We start from the raw sequence: 17,178 nt of genomic DNA on the forward strand, positions 1-17,178 counted from the left end.
TGATTAGGGTAATGAATTAAGGTGGTGGTTTATTATCCACTGTTCATCCTAAAGTCCCAAGGTAGGTTACAGTGCTACAAACAAACAATTTAAAACAACTTTTAAAAACAATTTATTAAATTAAAAACAATTAAAAACGACTTAAAACACTAAAAACAAGGTGCATCCTTAAAAGATACTAATGGGAGATGCTTCCTACCCGTAGTTCAGCCGTCAGCTTAGTTTTTCTTCTAAAGAACTTGCTTTCTCTTTTATAGAGATATCACCCTGTGTCTGGATCATTTTCAGATGAGACAGAAGGAGAAGGCACATATAAGCTAATTCTCTATTTCACAGTGTTCAAATGCTTTCCTGGGTCCTGTCAATATTATATTTTATTCCTTTTGATTGACTGCAGTGGCAACGACCAGAGTACAGAAAAGCATTGGGCTGTGGCGAAGTCAACTGGTTAGAATGTGGTGACAAAGGCTTTAGAAATCTGACAGTTTGCAGATTCAGAGATTTACTACAGGAAGTTAATAAAAATTGGTGCTCCAGCACAACCTGCAGGGCTTTGAGCATCTTTGCGTGCCATTTATTCTAGGGATTTTACTGATGAGTGTTATGAAAGTCTGTTTTTCTTTTATTGTTCTTCAAATGTTTAAGAATAAAGCAAAAAAGTGGAAAGAAAAGTGGGGGGCAGAAGAAAAGGCAGCTTGACTCATCAGATGACGACGATGACGATTATGATAAAAGAGGATCTCGCCGCCAGGCAACAGTAAATGTTAGTTACAAAGAAGCTGAAGAAGCAAAGACAGATTCAGATGATCTGCTGGAAGTCTGTGGAGAAGATGTCCCACAACCTGAAGAAGATGAATTTGAGACAATTGAAAAATTTATGGATAGCCGCATTGGACGAAAAGGAGGTAATACTGATTTATATTTGTAAAATTTCTCAAGTGGATGAATGTTTCAAATTATTTCTGTTGGATGAAATATGTGAGAAATACATGTTGTATATGATACAGTAACTGATATTTTAACATCCTTGTTAATCAAACTTAGTTTTTTTGTATGTATTACAAAATATTTTGATTATATATGCTGTTTCAGTGTTGTCCTTTTTTTCTCTTTATTTGCTGTAGTTTTGCTGTATATGTTTGTTTCAACATATACCTCTGGCGTTAATATAGTTTGTATTGAACTTTTAAATACCAGCATTCTAGTACAACTTCATGGAGTAATTACAGATGCTTCTGTCATCTAAAACCAATCTAACAATGTTTGCTGTTCTATCTAAAGCCATTTAGTATTGCAGTTGATGCTGTTGTCATGCTCTTCTTCAGCAACTGGTGCTACAACCACTATCTATGCAGTTGAAGCTGATGGAGATCCAAATGCAGGATTTGATAAAGCAACAGAACCTGGTGACGTGCAGTACTTGATTAAATGGAAAGGTTGGTCTCACATCCATAACACTTGGGAAACTGAAGAAACCCTGAAACAGCAGAACGTTAAAGGAATGAAGAAACTGGACAACTATAAGAAAAAGGATCAAGAAACAAAACGGTGGCAAGTATTGCTTATCATAAAAGTATAATACAAGCACATATTGTATATTACTGAAGTGTTCATTTGGCACAAGTCTTTGTTCATGCGTGAACATAATTGGCAGAATGCTGAATAAGGCAGATGTAATTCATTCATAATGTTTTTTTTAAAAAAAAACAATTCAAAGTACTATAGTACTGTTGATCTGCAGATTTAAGGTTCAGCATTATGCGGGATTCTTAATAGTTACTGTGTGCTATATCCAGTTGTGGCTTTGAGCCAGCAGAAACGCTTCCACTACAACAATGTGAGGTACCCAATTTTCACCAGTCCCTCTTCTCAATTGCAGCCCTTTAAGCCATATTACAGGGATAACCAGTGTGGTGCCCTCCAGCTGTTTTTGGGCTACAGCTCATATCCTGGGCCATGCTAGCAGCGGTGATGGGAGCTGTAGTCCACAGCACTTGGAGACCACTCCATGTAGTCTGTCCCTGCCATATTCCATACTGTTCCAGAAGGACCGATATCCTTTTGGTAGGATGGAGGGGCTACATTAGGTAAGAAAGAATTAATGAAAATATGGATTCCACTTACGTACTTATATCAACTGAACCTCATTTATGTTGTGGGACTGTTGCAAAGATAAAAAGAGGGAGAATAATAGAATGTTGCCTCCATTTTGTGCTTTCTAACTTTATTTATAGATTTCCAATTTACTTACCTTTCATCTCTTCCCCCCCCCCCGCCTCCCACAAGAAAAGTTTCTAATCAGTCTTCCTGTACTTCTGTTGAAAGTTTGAAGAAGAATAAACTAATCATTCACAGGGCTATAATGAATACGCTGTGTAATTTCATTCCAGGTTAAAAAATGCTTCTCCAGAAGATGTGGAATATTATAACTGCCAGCAAGAACTCACAGATGATTTGCACAAACAGTATCAAATAGTAGAAAGAATAATTGGTAAGTGGCAGATTTTGAAACTGAAAATAATATACTGGGATAATGCATGCATTTGTGTTTTTCAGTGTTCATGTAGTTGGAAAGAAGTTGTATCTCATATTTTATAAACTATTTTAAAGACTTCCAATGTACATGTTAGTTTTCCTACAGCTATATCCATAAGTTAGTCATCTATTCATGAGTTGTTCAGCATAGTGCCTTATTTGAGCATAATTATGTGTCATCTGAATAAGAAACTACAGTGTTAACTTTCATTTTAAACATATATTTTCCACAGCTCATTCAAATCAGAAGTCAGCAGCAGGTTATCCAGATTATTATTGTAAATGGCAGGGTCTCCCTTACTCAGAATGCAGCTGGGAAGATGGTGCTCTCATTGCAAAAAAATTCCAGTCACGCATTGACGAGTATTTTAGCAGAAATCAATCCAAGACAACTCCTTTTAAGGACTGTAAGGTGGGTACATTAGTGTTTCTTTTAACAATGTCTCCTTCAGTTGAAGTGGTATCCAGTGTCAAGCATTTTGCAAATGGTAGCTCAATTCAAAAAGAAGAAACCTGCATAGAATACCATTGGTTAGGAATAAGGGATTAAGCCTAACATTCTTCCCAATGTCTTATTTTCTGTGTCACTGAATTATTTTGTATAGAGGAGCATTTGACTGAGTGATGCTAGGCATAGCTTTATCACTTCATCTGCTGTATGTGAAATCTAATCCAACAAGAAGTAGTATAGGATTTAATGGTTTCAACTATTTAAGAACTATTTTTTAAGCATGATGCTCGGGGTGGAAGTTAGTCCTTTGCTGTAGTAATTCAGTTTTTCACTTGTATAACGATTGTTTTAATTTTCTATATTTGAATTGGAAGAAGTGATATTCTCACCACCTTTCTTTTGCCAGGTTTTAAAGCAGAGGCCAAGGTTTGTGGCCCTCAAGAAACAACCATCTTACATTGGAGGGCATGAAGGTTTAGAGCTAAGAGATTATCAGTTAAATGGACTGAACTGGTTAGCTCACTCTTGGTGCAAGTAAGTGCATAATAAAATGTTACAATTATATGATAAATACACACGCGTATTTTTATTTTATTTTACAAGCTTAACAGGAACACAGTCATACACATTGGCATATCTGTGTGCATGTGGTAGTTATGTTTAATGGCTTGTACAAAAATAGTTATTTTTATCCCATTCTTATTTCCATGCAGACTTAAAAAAAAAATAGCATGATCATCAAAAACTGTAAGCTAGCTAAAATCTGAAGATAGGACTTCAACTGACATGGTTCAGTTTTAATTGTTTAATATTTGTGTTTAAATGGTGTGTGTTGATTCTGTGTGTACCCTGAATTACAAGTTGAATGAACGGGGGAAGGTTCTCAGATCCTAGGTCAGATTGTGCCATTCATTAACAAAGCATTTCTGCCCTGTTAGTGACTACCTGAGCTTCTGAATCGCTTTGCTGCACCCGTTGTCCAATAGTACACATGCCCATGACCTAACCCCACCAGTGACATATGCTGAGGGGGATATTTCCATACACTAGACTTTCCTGAGAAAAGGGTGGCCTTTTTTGCCACCCTTTCGCACTTTGCAGTGATGAAATTTTGCTATCCTGGGGGAAAGTGGCTTTATCCCCAAAATTCCTTGTGGGAGGGAACAGAAGCCCCTCTCAAAATCCTTGGGGTAACAGGGTCTTTACTAGGCTCTGAAATGTCCCCCTCCAGTCCTTCCTGGGGAAGTGTTGTCTTTTTCCCACTGCCCCCCCCCACCCAAAAAAATGATTCCTCTTGTACCCACTGCAAAATGGTGACATCTGCTCTTGTGGGAGAAATCCTGCAACTGTCATTCTGAAATTTGCCATGTTTTATATACCTCACTTTACAGGAGCAACAGTTGCATTCTTGCAGATGAAATGGGCTTGGGCAAAACGATACAAACTATCTCCTTTCTGAATTATTTGTTTCATGAACACCAGTTATATGGACCTTTCTTGCTGGTAGTACCACTTTCCACTTTGACATCTTGGCAAAGAGAAATCGAGATATGGGCTCCCCAGATGAATGCTGTAGTTTATCTGGGGGATATTACTAGCAGAAATGTGGTAAGTGATCAAATAGTACAATGTCACCATATTCTTAGTAGATCTGAAATTAGTGCTTATACAGAGATGGTATTGGAAAATTTAAAAGTAACCAAATTTCACATTTATTTTAAAGAGTTACTCATTTTGGTAATATTTAATATTTTTGTGAGTAAAATAAAGTGTGTATTCTTCAATATTTTGATACTTGGTTGAATAACAGAGAAATATTAGCCTTTCATTTTTGCAAAGTACATTGCTGTTATCTAGGAAATGGCACAGACTCTTCCATTGTCTGCTAAGACAGAGGGAGGCCAACTAACCAAGAAGCAGTATTCATTCAAGCTTCAATTTACTGAACTCAAGTAGTTAAAATGTAATAATTGATTACTTTCATTAGAATTTACAGATAATAGCTTTATTCAGTAATGAAATGGACTGTAAAACATGAAACTATAGGTCTTAGCATGTATGTGAAATTTACATTATGCTTATCAGTTCTTTTGAATTTACTACAAATGCAACTGAAAATAATACTTCCAATAATTTTGATGTAATCTTCTTTGTTACCCTTGAACTAAGCAATATTTTAACACAGTCTTTTAATTTACAAATGTTCTTAATAAAATTCACTGACAGCTTTTTTGCTGTTGCTAGTTAAAATAAACTTCCTCATAGTTGATCAAGAAGTAAAGTGTTCTACTGATCAAGCATTAAGCACATTTAACTCCGGTATCTGAGGAGCTTTAATTCTTTCTCGGGAACAAGGCAACAGTTTGAGCTACTTTGAAGTCAGTCTCTCTTTGATGATGCAGGATTCAGATTGACAAGTTATTCTCCAAGTAATTTACAGTCATACCTCGGCTTACAGCTACTTCAGGTTGCGTCTTTTCAGGTTTTGGCGCACACGCATGGGCAGAAGCGCCGAATCGCGACCAGCGCGTGCACAGACGCGGGTTGCGAACGTGCCTCCCGCACGGGTCACGTTAGCAACCCGAGCTTCCACTGTATTTGCAGGGGTGAGATGCTTTCCTCCCTCTAAAGAGAAAGAAGTGTTTTGGAACAAAAGGGAGGGGGAGCGAGAAGGAAGGAAAGCTAGGAAACAAAAAAGAACTGCAGAATAACAGTTCCATCTTTCAGTTCCTCATTTGTACAGTAAAACAGGTGCGGGGTGGGGGAGATGACCACTCTGAGGAACAAACCATTCAGGCAAGAACATGATTAACTGTTACTCTTTATCCCTCTTTATATAAAGATATATTTAGCCAGGTAGCAGTAGTAACTATAGCCTTGCCAAAAGCAATCCTGTTCCACAGAACCTCTCCTGTCTGTCACTATCATGATTGAGCCTTCAGGCAGTACTCGCCTAGACTCAGAAGGACCTGTTTATAGGATCTCCCAACTCACCAGATACCCATTTTCAAACCAATTAAATGTTTTCATATGTCTGCCTGCAGATCCCCATCATGCCATAGGACCCAACTCTCCTAAAGGCCCAATAGCGTAATCTGGATTAGATGTTATTGCCTGAAAGGGGGGGATTGCAGTTGCAGTAGTGTAGCAACTTCAGGTATCAGAGGATAAAGGGTTTTCCAAGACCCTGCTAAGTATCTCAGTGTGCTTTCTAACCAGTGGCATTACCCTCTTGTCCTGCCTTGTATGTGGGCAGTCATTTATAGACTTGGCAATCTGAGAGATGATAGCATCAGATCAGTTGATCCTAGAAAATGTGCATGATTGAGTGCTGATACTAATCTAGAAATTGGTCCGTGCCCAGTACATGATTGAAGAGCTTTCTCAGGCACTTGTACAAAACCAATCATATCTGCTTCAGTTTCAAGCTTTAGAAATGGTTCCAGCCCATGAAGCATTGGGCATATTTTTTTCACCATCCTGGAAATAAATAGGAGGAAACGAGCCATTCTGTCTCTCAAGTACTTCAGCAAATTGCTGAAGAAAAGGTGCTCCAAGTTGTGGATGCTGAAGTTCACAGCAGCACAACCAAGATATTTCCTTGCTTTGTAGATATAACAGAAGTCCGTTGCTGTATTCATCACCACTTGCCTGGGCAAATTGTGTTACAATTTGAATTCCATAGAATTCCTCAGAATTCATTTCAGTCAAAGAATATGTTGAGCTTTAAGCAGTGCTGTTACGCCTTCTGGACTTTCAGTATCAGTTGGCAAATAAACAAGCCTAATTCATATAAACAGGTGTGTACTACCAAGATTTATATTAGCAGGCAGTTGAGCAACAGAAACTTGTCTCATTAGGTTATTTGGCATAGTTCCTAGGTTGGGATCTTGAAAAGGTAGTGTTTTTTTTTACTTACGGACTTCTCATATAGTTATGAACCTTTACTTATAATTATATCTGTGAGCCTACACACACTTCCACAGATAGTTAGATACAGGTTTTACATAAGTAGATACATGGATATAAAATATGTGTTGATAAATAGAAATAATACAGCATTTTAATACCACCAAGGAGGTCTGGGCAACCTACTTGATTCTGGTCCCCATTCCAATTTTATCTTTGTAACAACCTTGTGGAAAAGGTTAGGCTGATAAGTTAATAAATGACTTTTCATTCAGTGGACTTGAGAGAAAGCCCTTCCCTCATCAATCTTAATCTTGCTTCCTCTCATCCCCGAGGGAATGACTTTGCCACAGTCTGGGCTGCTATCTTGTTCCTCAAGGGAAATAGAGATTTACAAGTAAATAAAAAACAAAATATGCATTTTCTTTTGTGAAACGTGCTTGTAAATAAAAGCTAGTTCCCTGGCTTCTGCCTCTGGTTACATCATTCGTAATGGATCTTTCTTCCATAAAGGCTGAAGAGCAGACATCCCCACACTTTGGCCCTCCAGATGTTTTGGCCTACAATCCCCATCACCCCTGACCACTGGTCCTGTTAGCTAGGGATCATGGGAGTTGTAGGCCAAAACATCTGTAGGGCCGCAGTTTGGGGATGCCTGCTTTAGAAGGACCAGAATGAGCAAGGTAATGGCTTGTGTTGTGTACTGCATGTGTGGTTTACATTCAAAGTTGGATCAGTTTCTCTGTTTTGTAACATAGCTGCAAAGGAACAGTTGCAAGACAGTTACAAAGAAACAGGTTAAGCTGCGCTGGTGCAGAAGTATATTGCATTGGTTGTGCAGCTATTCTAATCTGATCCTACTTACTCACTTTCATATTTATGAGCACTTAGCTTGTGTGTCAGGTAATATTTAGACGCTAATAGCATCAAATATTATCAGAATTTACAGAAATATTTCATAACCTAATTTCTCACCAACTTTGTCTGCAGATAAGAACACATGAATGGATGCATCTGCAGACCAAAAGATTGAAATTTAACATCCTTCTGACAACTTACGAAATTTTACTGAAGGATAAGGTAAGTAATTTGACCACCACTCACTTCTCAAAATGAAAGCAGAATACTGAAGGAACTAGACTTGCCTGTCAACAGTCCATAGGTTCAATAGAAGAAGTGACTTGTGAATTCTGTTAGTGAAAAAGGCAGTCATTTTCAGTTTTGTGGAAGGAGGTAGAAAGTTTTTAATAGATTAGATGTGCTTTTTTCTACAGCATCACTTAAATTGCCATTTCAAATTCTTAATCTCTGAAACAAAAGGTCATTCATTTTCATTTTATTTGAACAGTCATTCCTTGGTGGTCTGAACTGGGCATTTATTGGAGTAGATGAAGCCCATCGATTAAAAAATGATGATTCCCTCCTGTACAAGACGTTAATAGACTTCAAGTCCAATCATCGTCTCCTTATCACTGGAACACCTCTGCAAAACTCCCTGAAAGAGCTTTGGTCCTTGCTGCACTTCATCATGCCAGATAAGTAGGTAAACTTACTATACTAACCATGTATTGAAAAATGGTAGGGACTACAGCTTTGCTGGTTTGTCTCTTGCTTTGTTTTGGTGCATAATGTCTGGAGAGTATTTGTCTATGTTGTTAACCTGCTTTAAGTGACACTGGAACCATGTTAAAACAACAAAAAAAGTTCAATGCCTCTGGGAAGCTTACAGGCAGAGCATAATGGTGACAACCGGCTTGTGTCCAGCTAAGTTCGGCTATTAATGGGCATGCCCGATTTATATATACTAATTTCAGTGGGTCTACTCTGAGTAGAATTTAGTTGAGAACAAACCTTTGTTTTGTATATTTTCAATATAGTCTCGCAATAAAGATAAATAATGGTCTTCTGGTATACTAGCTACTTTTATTTGTTTGTAAACCCTACATCTTCAACATAGATTTGTTTTTAGGGTAATGAAGCAAAATAATAAGAAACAGGAAGTTAAAATTAAAATGATAGTAATGATTATTCTAATAATACAGAAAACTAATATAGCAATTTAAACAAAAAAACCCTCAAACAGCAACAGCCAATTTAAATAAATTAAATAGAGTCACTTAGACCAGTTTAATTTAAAGGGTGCTTACGTTAGCAGTTTGTAAATTTGTGTAACTACAGAAAGCTGCTGAAAAGACTCTGATTATTTGTTTACTTCTACTTATTCTACTATACAGATTTTTATTAAGATAAAAACCTGAGCATTGTGGCTGTACTAGGAATCTTGCTGGTTATTATTGGAGAACCCTTTGAAGGCAGGGGTGGGGTTTTGTTTTGTTTTTTGTTTTTGTATCTGTGTGGTCTCTGTCAGTAGAATCTTTTATATCTCTCCCAGTAAAGTCTTGTTTGTTCACCTTTTACTTTTCCTTCAGTATGTTGAGAGAGTGACAGCAGCCTAAATATTGCTACTTGCCCATATTTTTCTTATGGACAAATATGAACAAAGCGGAAGGAAATTAAAATGGGGATGAACTATCAGAAAAGAAGGGAGAATAAATTAACAGAGCTGCTTTTTTTGCGTGTCACTCAGAAGTAAGTCCCATTGAATTCAAGTGGGACTTACTGCTAAGTAAGTGTGTATAGGAATGTGTACAGTGCTTTGTTGTTGTTTAGTCATTTAGTCGTGTCCGACTCTTTGTGACCCCATGGACCCAAAGCATGCCAGGCACTCCTGTCTTCCACTGTCTCCCACAATTTGGTCAGACTCATGTTCGTAGCTTCGAGAACACTGTCCAACCATCTCGTCCTCTGTCGTCCCCTTCTCCTAGTGCCCTCAGTCTTTCCCAACGTCAGGGTGTTTTCCAGGGAGTTTTCTCTTCTCATGAGATGGCCAAAGTATTGGAGCCTCAGCTTCAGGATCTGTCCTTCTAGTGAGCACTCAGGGCTGATTTCCTTAAGAATGGATAGGTTTGATATTGCAGTCCATGGGTACAGTGCTTAAGCTGCTTTAAAACTAAGTAGCATAGAACTTAGTGAAACATCTAAAAACAAGGGTCATTATTTTTCATAATTCAAATTTTCTATTGGCTTACTAACTTGGCTGATTATACGCTTGTTTTTCTCAAGTCTGAGAACTTGTGTGTATGTCCAGGATGTCATGTATAATAGTACAGTAAGACTACTGGCATAGCATGTATGTTTATTTTGAAAATCTGCCACAATGGTTATATTGAAAATCTGCCACAATTTAGAATATTACATTTTATATTGAAGGTTTTCTTCTTGGGAAGATTTTGAAGAGGAACATGGGAAAGGAAGGGAATTTGGCTATGCAAGTCTTCACAAAGAACTCGAACCATTTCTATTAAGGAGAGTTAAGAAGGACGTAGAAAAATCCCTTCCTGCCAAGGTTGAACAAATTTTAAGAATGGAGATGAGTGCATTGCAAAAGCAATATTATAAGTAAGTAATTTACTGTGGCTGTCAAAATAATTCATACAGTGAAAAGTGAGCAGGTTTCTTTCATACAGTAAAGAGTTTGCCTGCCTGCCTGCAAGCATTTTTTTTTAAAAAAAAATTGTTTCCCACAATTTCATTACTGACAATACACTTTTTTTAATACCAGGTGGATTTTAACTAGGAATTACAAAGCCTTAAGTAAAGGTTCAAAGGGCAGTACCTCAGGCTTTCTGAATGTCATGATGGAGCTCAAAAAGTGTTGCAATCATTGCTACCTCATTAAACCACCAGATGATAATGAATTCTATATTAAACAGGAGGCCTTACAGGTAAAATTTCATGTCTTTGTAAAACTGCATATATTGTTTGTATATAGAAGAAATTGGTATATAAAACAAATTAAAATGCAATGATCAGATTACAGGGTTTTTAAATGTTAATTAAATGGCCTAGGAAAGATAATTTATTATTATTATTATTATTATTACTACTACTACTACTACTACCAGGTAAACATATCTGGGGATGAAGTTCCACAAACACGGTGCTGCAGCTGAGAATGCTCCCCCTGCTTGCCCACTGCCTCACCTTGTTTCATAGCAATATCCTGAATGTGTAGTGTAGCTTTTTAAATCTAAGAATTCTATACACAGGAATAGATCTAATTGCGTTAGGCATATTCAGGCTTCCTTAAATTTTTGATTTGTGGTTTCAACCTTTGGTTGCTGGCAGTTCCCACAAAAATGCATTAATGTTAATGTACAGACATAATCTTCCATGCAGTCGTTGATTTTTTTTATATCTTGTGTTTTCTTTCAAGAATTTAATCCGGAGTAGTGGGAAGCTCATTCTTTTAGACAAGCTGCTGATTCGCTTACGAGAACGTGGCAGCAGAGTGCTTATATTTTCTCAAATGGTGCGGATGCTGGACATCCTTGCTGAATATTTGAAATATCGTCAGTTTCCCTTTCAGGTAAGAGCGTACTATTAAATTATATCACTGTGCACACATTTATTTTATTTATTAGCCTCATGCTGTTTACACACTAGCACAGTCTTAGTCTAATTGGTCTTTTTCCCTCCAGAGGCTAGATGGGTCAATAAAAGGAGAACTGAGGAAACAAGCACTGGACCATTTTAATGCAGAAGGTTCTGAGGTAGTGTGTTCACTTGCCTGTTTTGTGTTTTATCTTTTAAGGAATGTGTTATGTTTCTAGCAGAAGAAAAGAATATTTACCATCTTATAAACAGAAATCCAGGATTTTATGTTACAAAATGGAACTGTAGTACTTTGTTTAAGGCTAGCAGTTTATTTTACAACATGGTTTGTGTTGGAGACAAAAGTTTTGATTCAGTTTTGGGCAGTTTTAGAATAATTGCATTCTTAAGTAGTTTAAAACAATTTTAATGTATACCGTACTTTGAAGGTCAAAATGTATCGGTTAACTCTCCTGTTATGTATATTTTTACAGTTTTTGTTTCAATCTTCCCGTCTCTCTTAATTTCAGGACTTCTGCTTTTTACTGTCTACCAGAGCTGGAGGTCTAGGTATAAACTTGGCATCTGCAGATACTGTTGTTATATTTGATTCTGACTGGAACCCTCAGAATGATCTGCAAGCACAGGCTAGAGCTCATAGGATTGGGCAGAAGAAACAGGTACTTATGTTCTATTTGATTTAGATACTTGGTTGGGGACAGGAACAAATTATATGAAATCCAGTTTACATATATACGTGTGTTTATCTGTGTTTATTCCCCCCGCCCCTCAAGTGACGTAGTTTGAATGTCTGGGTCATGTTTTATGGATGTGTTAGTTTACTTGTCTTTATCAATATGCGGTTTGTTTGTTTGTTGGGTGTGTGTTACAATTAACTAAAGAATTCAACTTTTTAATAGAAAGACAACTTTAATGTGCCCAAAACTAGCAGCCTGACTCCAACAAACACAGTACTGGTACTAGCATATAATTGTTTGTGATAGAGTATATTTAAAAGAGTGCAAGTACACTTCATATACCTTGACTGCAGTCCACCAGCAATGAACTGTGTGTGCTCCCATCTCCACAGAGACAGAGGAGCTCTGCTCCCCATAAACTATGCACAAAGCTTTCAGGTTAGCCATGGAATTCTGGCGATGTTCCACCACTGTGATCAGCCTGACATCTCCTTGCCATCTGTGCAGTGATGATTCAGAAAATGGGAAAGTGCTGATAGCAAGGCCATAGGAGACTAGATTTGGGTTTCACAGCAGCAACAGCACTCACATATGAAATTTTATTTATTTTTTGCCCACCCTTCGCCCTAAGGTGCTAGGGCAGATTGCAACACAAAAACACAATATGAACACTAGTTTAAAACAACTTAGAATCACAAAAATAAGGTGGATCTTAAAAAATATATACCTCAAATGTAAAAACCAGGGTAATAAGCTACATCTTCAGTGTTCACCAGAAGCTGTACATTGAAGGTGCCAGACACACCCCTGCGGGAAGGGAATTCTACAACTTAGGGGCTGCCACAGAGAATAGAGCAGAATTGGATTCTTACTGCAGAATTGAGGGCTTGCATGGTTTCTGCTTGTAGGATTGCAGCCTCTGGAGGTAGAAACATGTCTGTTTTGTTAGAATATACTGTTCATTCAAATACTCTAAAATACTGTCACATAATTGCTCCAAGCACATTACACATTTAAGAGGAGTTAAAAATATGAATGCCATTTAAAATTTAATATACAGTCGTACCTTGGAAGTCGAACGGAATCCATTCCAAAAAAACGTTCAGAAACCGGAACACTCACTTCTGGTTTTTGATCATTCGGGAGCCTGAACGTTCAACTCCCAAGGCGTTCGGGAGCCAAGGTACAACTGTATTTGTGACTAGAACTTCACATTATTTCCTAATACTTTAGTGATTCCCGTAAATTTTTATTTTTTGTTTGGTTGTTCATAGGTAAACATTTATCGGCTAGTCACTAAAGGATCTGTAGAGGAAGATATCCTGGAAAGAGCCAAGAAGAAAATGGTTTTAGATCACCTTGTCATTCAGAGAATGGACACTACAGGAAAGACTGTGCTGCATACAGGTTCTGCACCTTCTAGGTATATCTTTGGGGATGACCTGTAAACATATCTAACAGACAACTTCCCAAAAATGTGCAGATAATCCTTCACAATGTGTTGGCTTGTCCAAGGTTACAAAACTTGCCAATCGGCTTCTTTCCCTCAGGATGCCAGGGCTAAATCTCCTGGCTCCTAAGGCTAACATGGAGGCATCACCTGAGATATTTCTTGCTTTCCCATCATGCAGTCCTTTCTGCCCTTCTCAAATGATAGAAGATGGCTTCAGACTGATTCCTTCCTCCCTTATTAGAGCAACTGTTCTGAAGGTGCCAAACTGAATTGACCCAGAACTGCTGAAAAATATAATAATGGAAAGATAAACATGGGGGAGGGCTGAAGAAAGGAGGGCAGTAAACAAAGGAAGAGAATCCCTCTGCCTGACCTTTTCCCTATTGCTGTGGATTACGGTGACCTAAGAAGCTTAAGGAACCAAGACACAATTCTAGGAGAAACTCTGAATTTATGTTACTGTGATTCAATGTGTCGGCTCATTGTCTGTGGGCATCTAGTATCTTAGACACATACATTTTTGTGCCTTGTGCTGAGTAAAAGAGTAACATGTTCCCTTTATTTTTAGCTCTACTCCTTTTAACAAAGAGGAGCTGTCAGCTATTTTAAAGTTTGGTGCTGAGGAACTTTTTAAGGAACTGGAAGGTGAAGAACAGGAACCACAAGTAAGGTTAACATCCTTGCGTTTGATTTGCTGGTCTATTCAAATCAACATTTCACCCGTAAGATTTTATTTTTATTTTTTTCCAGGAAATGGACATAGATGAAATCTTGAAGAGGGCTGAAACACGGGAAAATGAAACTGGCCCATTAAGTGTAGGAGATGAATTGCTTTCCCAATTTAAGGTACTATACTTTTTCATTCCATAATTATGTTAAGCAAAAAGTATTAAAAACAACTCCGTTTTAGAAATGCTTTCTGTTAAAAGCTCCAAGTTTTTCTTTGGGAAACAGTTTTTCAAAATCTGTTCAGAAGAATGTAGTCACCTCTATCCCTATTTGAGGTTGAGATTTGAGGTTGGGATTTGTTTATATATTTTTAAGCTCACTAAGACTCTTTGTGCCTCTTCCCTGTATGCAGACCCATGCAGGGGGAGGGGGCAGCCAGGTACACTTGCCCCGGGCCTTGGAAAGCTAAGCTGGCAAGGGCCCCCCACCAGAGACCAGCTGCTTTTTTGTTCGAGTTTATAACTTTATTCTAGCAAGTCTCCTGCCCTGGGCCTCAGACAAACTCTGCACAGTCCTACCTGTATGTACTCCAGAGAGAAAAGAGGAAAGCTTATTACTGTTGTTAGAAACTTCCTTGAGTTTCTGGAGAGGTATAAATAAATATATAAACATCTGACAACTGTGGCTGCTATCCTGTGAACATACTTGAGAGTAAATATTTGGACTCGCTGGAACTTAACTTCCACATTAGCATGCGTAAGATTGGTCTGTAAGTTAGCAAGCCCTCAGTAACTTTATGCTAGGGCCTCTAACACAGACAAACAAAAGATGACTGAAACACATTTGGGGAAGAGTGCACAAAGGATAGGATCCCAGATTAATACAGTGGTACCTCGGGTTACAAACGCTTCATGTTACAGACTCCGCTAACCCAGAAATAGTACCTCGGGTTAAGAACTTTGCTTCAGGATGAGAACAGAAATCGTGCTCCAGCGGCGCGGTGGCAGCAGGAGGCCCCATTAGCTGAATTGGTACCTCAGGTTAAGAACAGTTTCAGGTTAAGAACAGACCTCCAGAATGAATTAAGTTCTTAACCACTGTAATGCTTAGAGTTGATCCATTGAAGTCATGATGCTTAGGTTAGCCCTGTTTATTGTATTTGGAGAGAGAGAGAGAAATTACTTTTATCAAAACTACCATTTTAACAGGTGGCGAATTTCTCCAATATGGATGAAGATGACATTGAACTGGAGCCTGAACAAAATTCAAGGAACTGGGAAGAAATCATTCCAGAGGTCCATAGGAGAAGATTGGAAGAAGAGGAAAGGCAAAAGGAACTAGAAGAAATTTATATGCTACCCAGAATGAGAAACTGTGCAAAACAGGTAAAGATTACTTCTGAGAGCCTTTCCTTCTCATTGAGTTTTGTAATTTCAAATTACATTTGAAGTGTTGAAATTTGCTTTAGCTTCACAAATGGAACACTTAAATTTCGCACTTTATTATTATTAAAAAATACAGATCAGCTTCAATGGAAATGAAGGCAGACGTAGTAGAAACAGAAGGTATTCTGGATCAGATAGTGACTCTATCTCAGAAAGAAAACGACCCAAAAAACGTGGAAGACCACGGACTATTCCACGGGAAAACATTAAAGGATTTAGTGATGCAGAGATTCGGCGGTAAGAAATGGGGAGGGGGGAAGATCTACAAGGGGCAAGTAATAGGAAAATTCTTCATTGGAAGCTTGAAATGTTTGTATGTTACAATTACTTTGATAAATACCGTTTCACACATTTCTATTAAGCTGTTAAATTGAGGGTACATATTTGTTTAAATTCAGATAGAGTGGTTACATTTACAGAATTTTGGGTTCATATCGCAGTACCTGCATCTTCCCCACCCCAATTAAAGTTCTACAAGCCATTTTAGAAAGAAAATAAAATTATTTCCTTTTGCTTGTATTGCCAAATAGTATGGATTTTGGATTGAAATAAATTAATATTTATATAATCTATAATGGCATTTCAGTATAGAGAAGGTAGCATCTCTTTCTCTCTGCATGGCATCTGGTGGTGTATGGAAATATTTAATAGTATTTAATATTTAATAGTATTTAATAGTATCTATTTTGACAGATTAGACACTTAAAAGTAGTCAACATGAATCTGGTTACTTTCATAATTTAAAATGTATTCTTATTCTCCATTGCCATATTTTGGCAACCTAAAACAACGGTTTCTGGAGTGACTTTGGTTTCAATCCCATACCAATTTATATAGGAGGGAGCCACAAAAGTTCAGTGGGACCTACATCTGAGTAAATGCATATAGGATCGAGACCTTTTTGTATTATTGTGGAAGATAGTACACATTTTTAAAAAGAATTTTGAAACTTAGCTTTGTATTTACACATTATATTCTCTCATAAAGATTCTTTATGGGCACGCTAACTTCAGTAGAATATCCTATACTGTATAGGTTGCCTTTATTCACTGAAGTTGCCAAATATTTTCCCTTCTTAACTTCACCTAGTGTATTTTTCTTGCATGCATATTTTACTGATTTATCTTGAAAAAGATATGATATAAAGACCACATACTTAACATATCGCTTTTTGTTTTTACAAAAAAAGGTTTATCAAGAGTTACAAGAAATTTGGGGGACCTCTTGAAAGGTAAGCTTGCCTACCTAGCAGCTGGGAACTTTTAAAATTATAATGAAGTATTCTTGCACTGCATTTTTAAAGGGCCAAAAGCAGCTTTGATACTGCTCCTTGCATGTTCAAGGAGCACAGATAAGGTGGTTTTGCTATTTTGGGGGGGAGTCAGTAAACTGAGTGATGTGGTTCAAACAAACATAACATAGCTTAGTACAAGCCTTGCCTCAAACCATGCCATCTTCTTTCTGCTTGGCACCCCCCCCCCCCATGATAAATCAGGAAACCTATTTCTTGGTTTGAAGTTGGCTGAAGACCTTGGCTTGTTCTGAGCTTGTTGACCATAGTCACCATGTTTGGACATAACAGGA

At 37.7% G+C, this 17,178-nt stretch overlaps 1 protein-coding gene across 4 annotated transcripts in view; it reads left to right on the forward strand.

The window, feature by feature from the left end:
• Positions 1-17,178, forward strand: part of CHD1 (chromodomain helicase DNA binding protein 1) — a 49,034-nt gene that overhangs the window by 18,596 nt on the left and 13,260 nt on the right. For all 4 annotated transcript variants that reach the window (XM_035099672.2, XM_035099670.2, XM_035099673.2 and 1 more), the window contains exons 7-25: positions 646-905; positions 1,326-1,551; positions 2,391-2,491; positions 2,769-2,947; positions 3,393-3,520; positions 4,378-4,594; positions 7,886-7,975; positions 8,244-8,434; positions 10,166-10,354; positions 10,518-10,680; positions 11,172-11,324; positions 11,437-11,508; positions 11,860-12,009; positions 13,302-13,450; positions 14,049-14,145; positions 14,231-14,326; positions 15,358-15,534; positions 15,671-15,831; positions 16,784-16,825. In XM_035099672.2, the coding sequence (XP_034955563.2) occupies positions 646-905; positions 1,326-1,551; positions 2,391-2,491; positions 2,769-2,947; positions 3,393-3,520; positions 4,378-4,594; positions 7,886-7,975; positions 8,244-8,434; positions 10,166-10,354; positions 10,518-10,680; positions 11,172-11,324; positions 11,437-11,508; positions 11,860-12,009; positions 13,302-13,450; positions 14,049-14,145; positions 14,231-14,326; positions 15,358-15,534; positions 15,671-15,831; positions 16,784-16,825 (2,841 nt within the window). The remainder of the gene's footprint in view (positions 1-645; positions 906-1,325; positions 1,552-2,390; positions 2,492-2,768; positions 2,948-3,392; positions 3,521-4,377; positions 4,595-7,885; positions 7,976-8,243; positions 8,435-10,165; positions 10,355-10,517; positions 10,681-11,171; positions 11,325-11,436; positions 11,509-11,859; positions 12,010-13,301; positions 13,451-14,048; positions 14,146-14,230; positions 14,327-15,357; positions 15,535-15,670; positions 15,832-16,783; positions 16,826-17,178) is intronic.

This window comes from Zootoca vivipara, chromosome 11 (genome assembly GCF_963506605.1).
Source record: "Zootoca vivipara chromosome 11, rZooViv1.1, whole genome shotgun sequence".
NCBI lineage: Eukaryota > Metazoa > Chordata > Lepidosauria > Squamata > Lacertidae > Zootoca > Zootoca vivipara.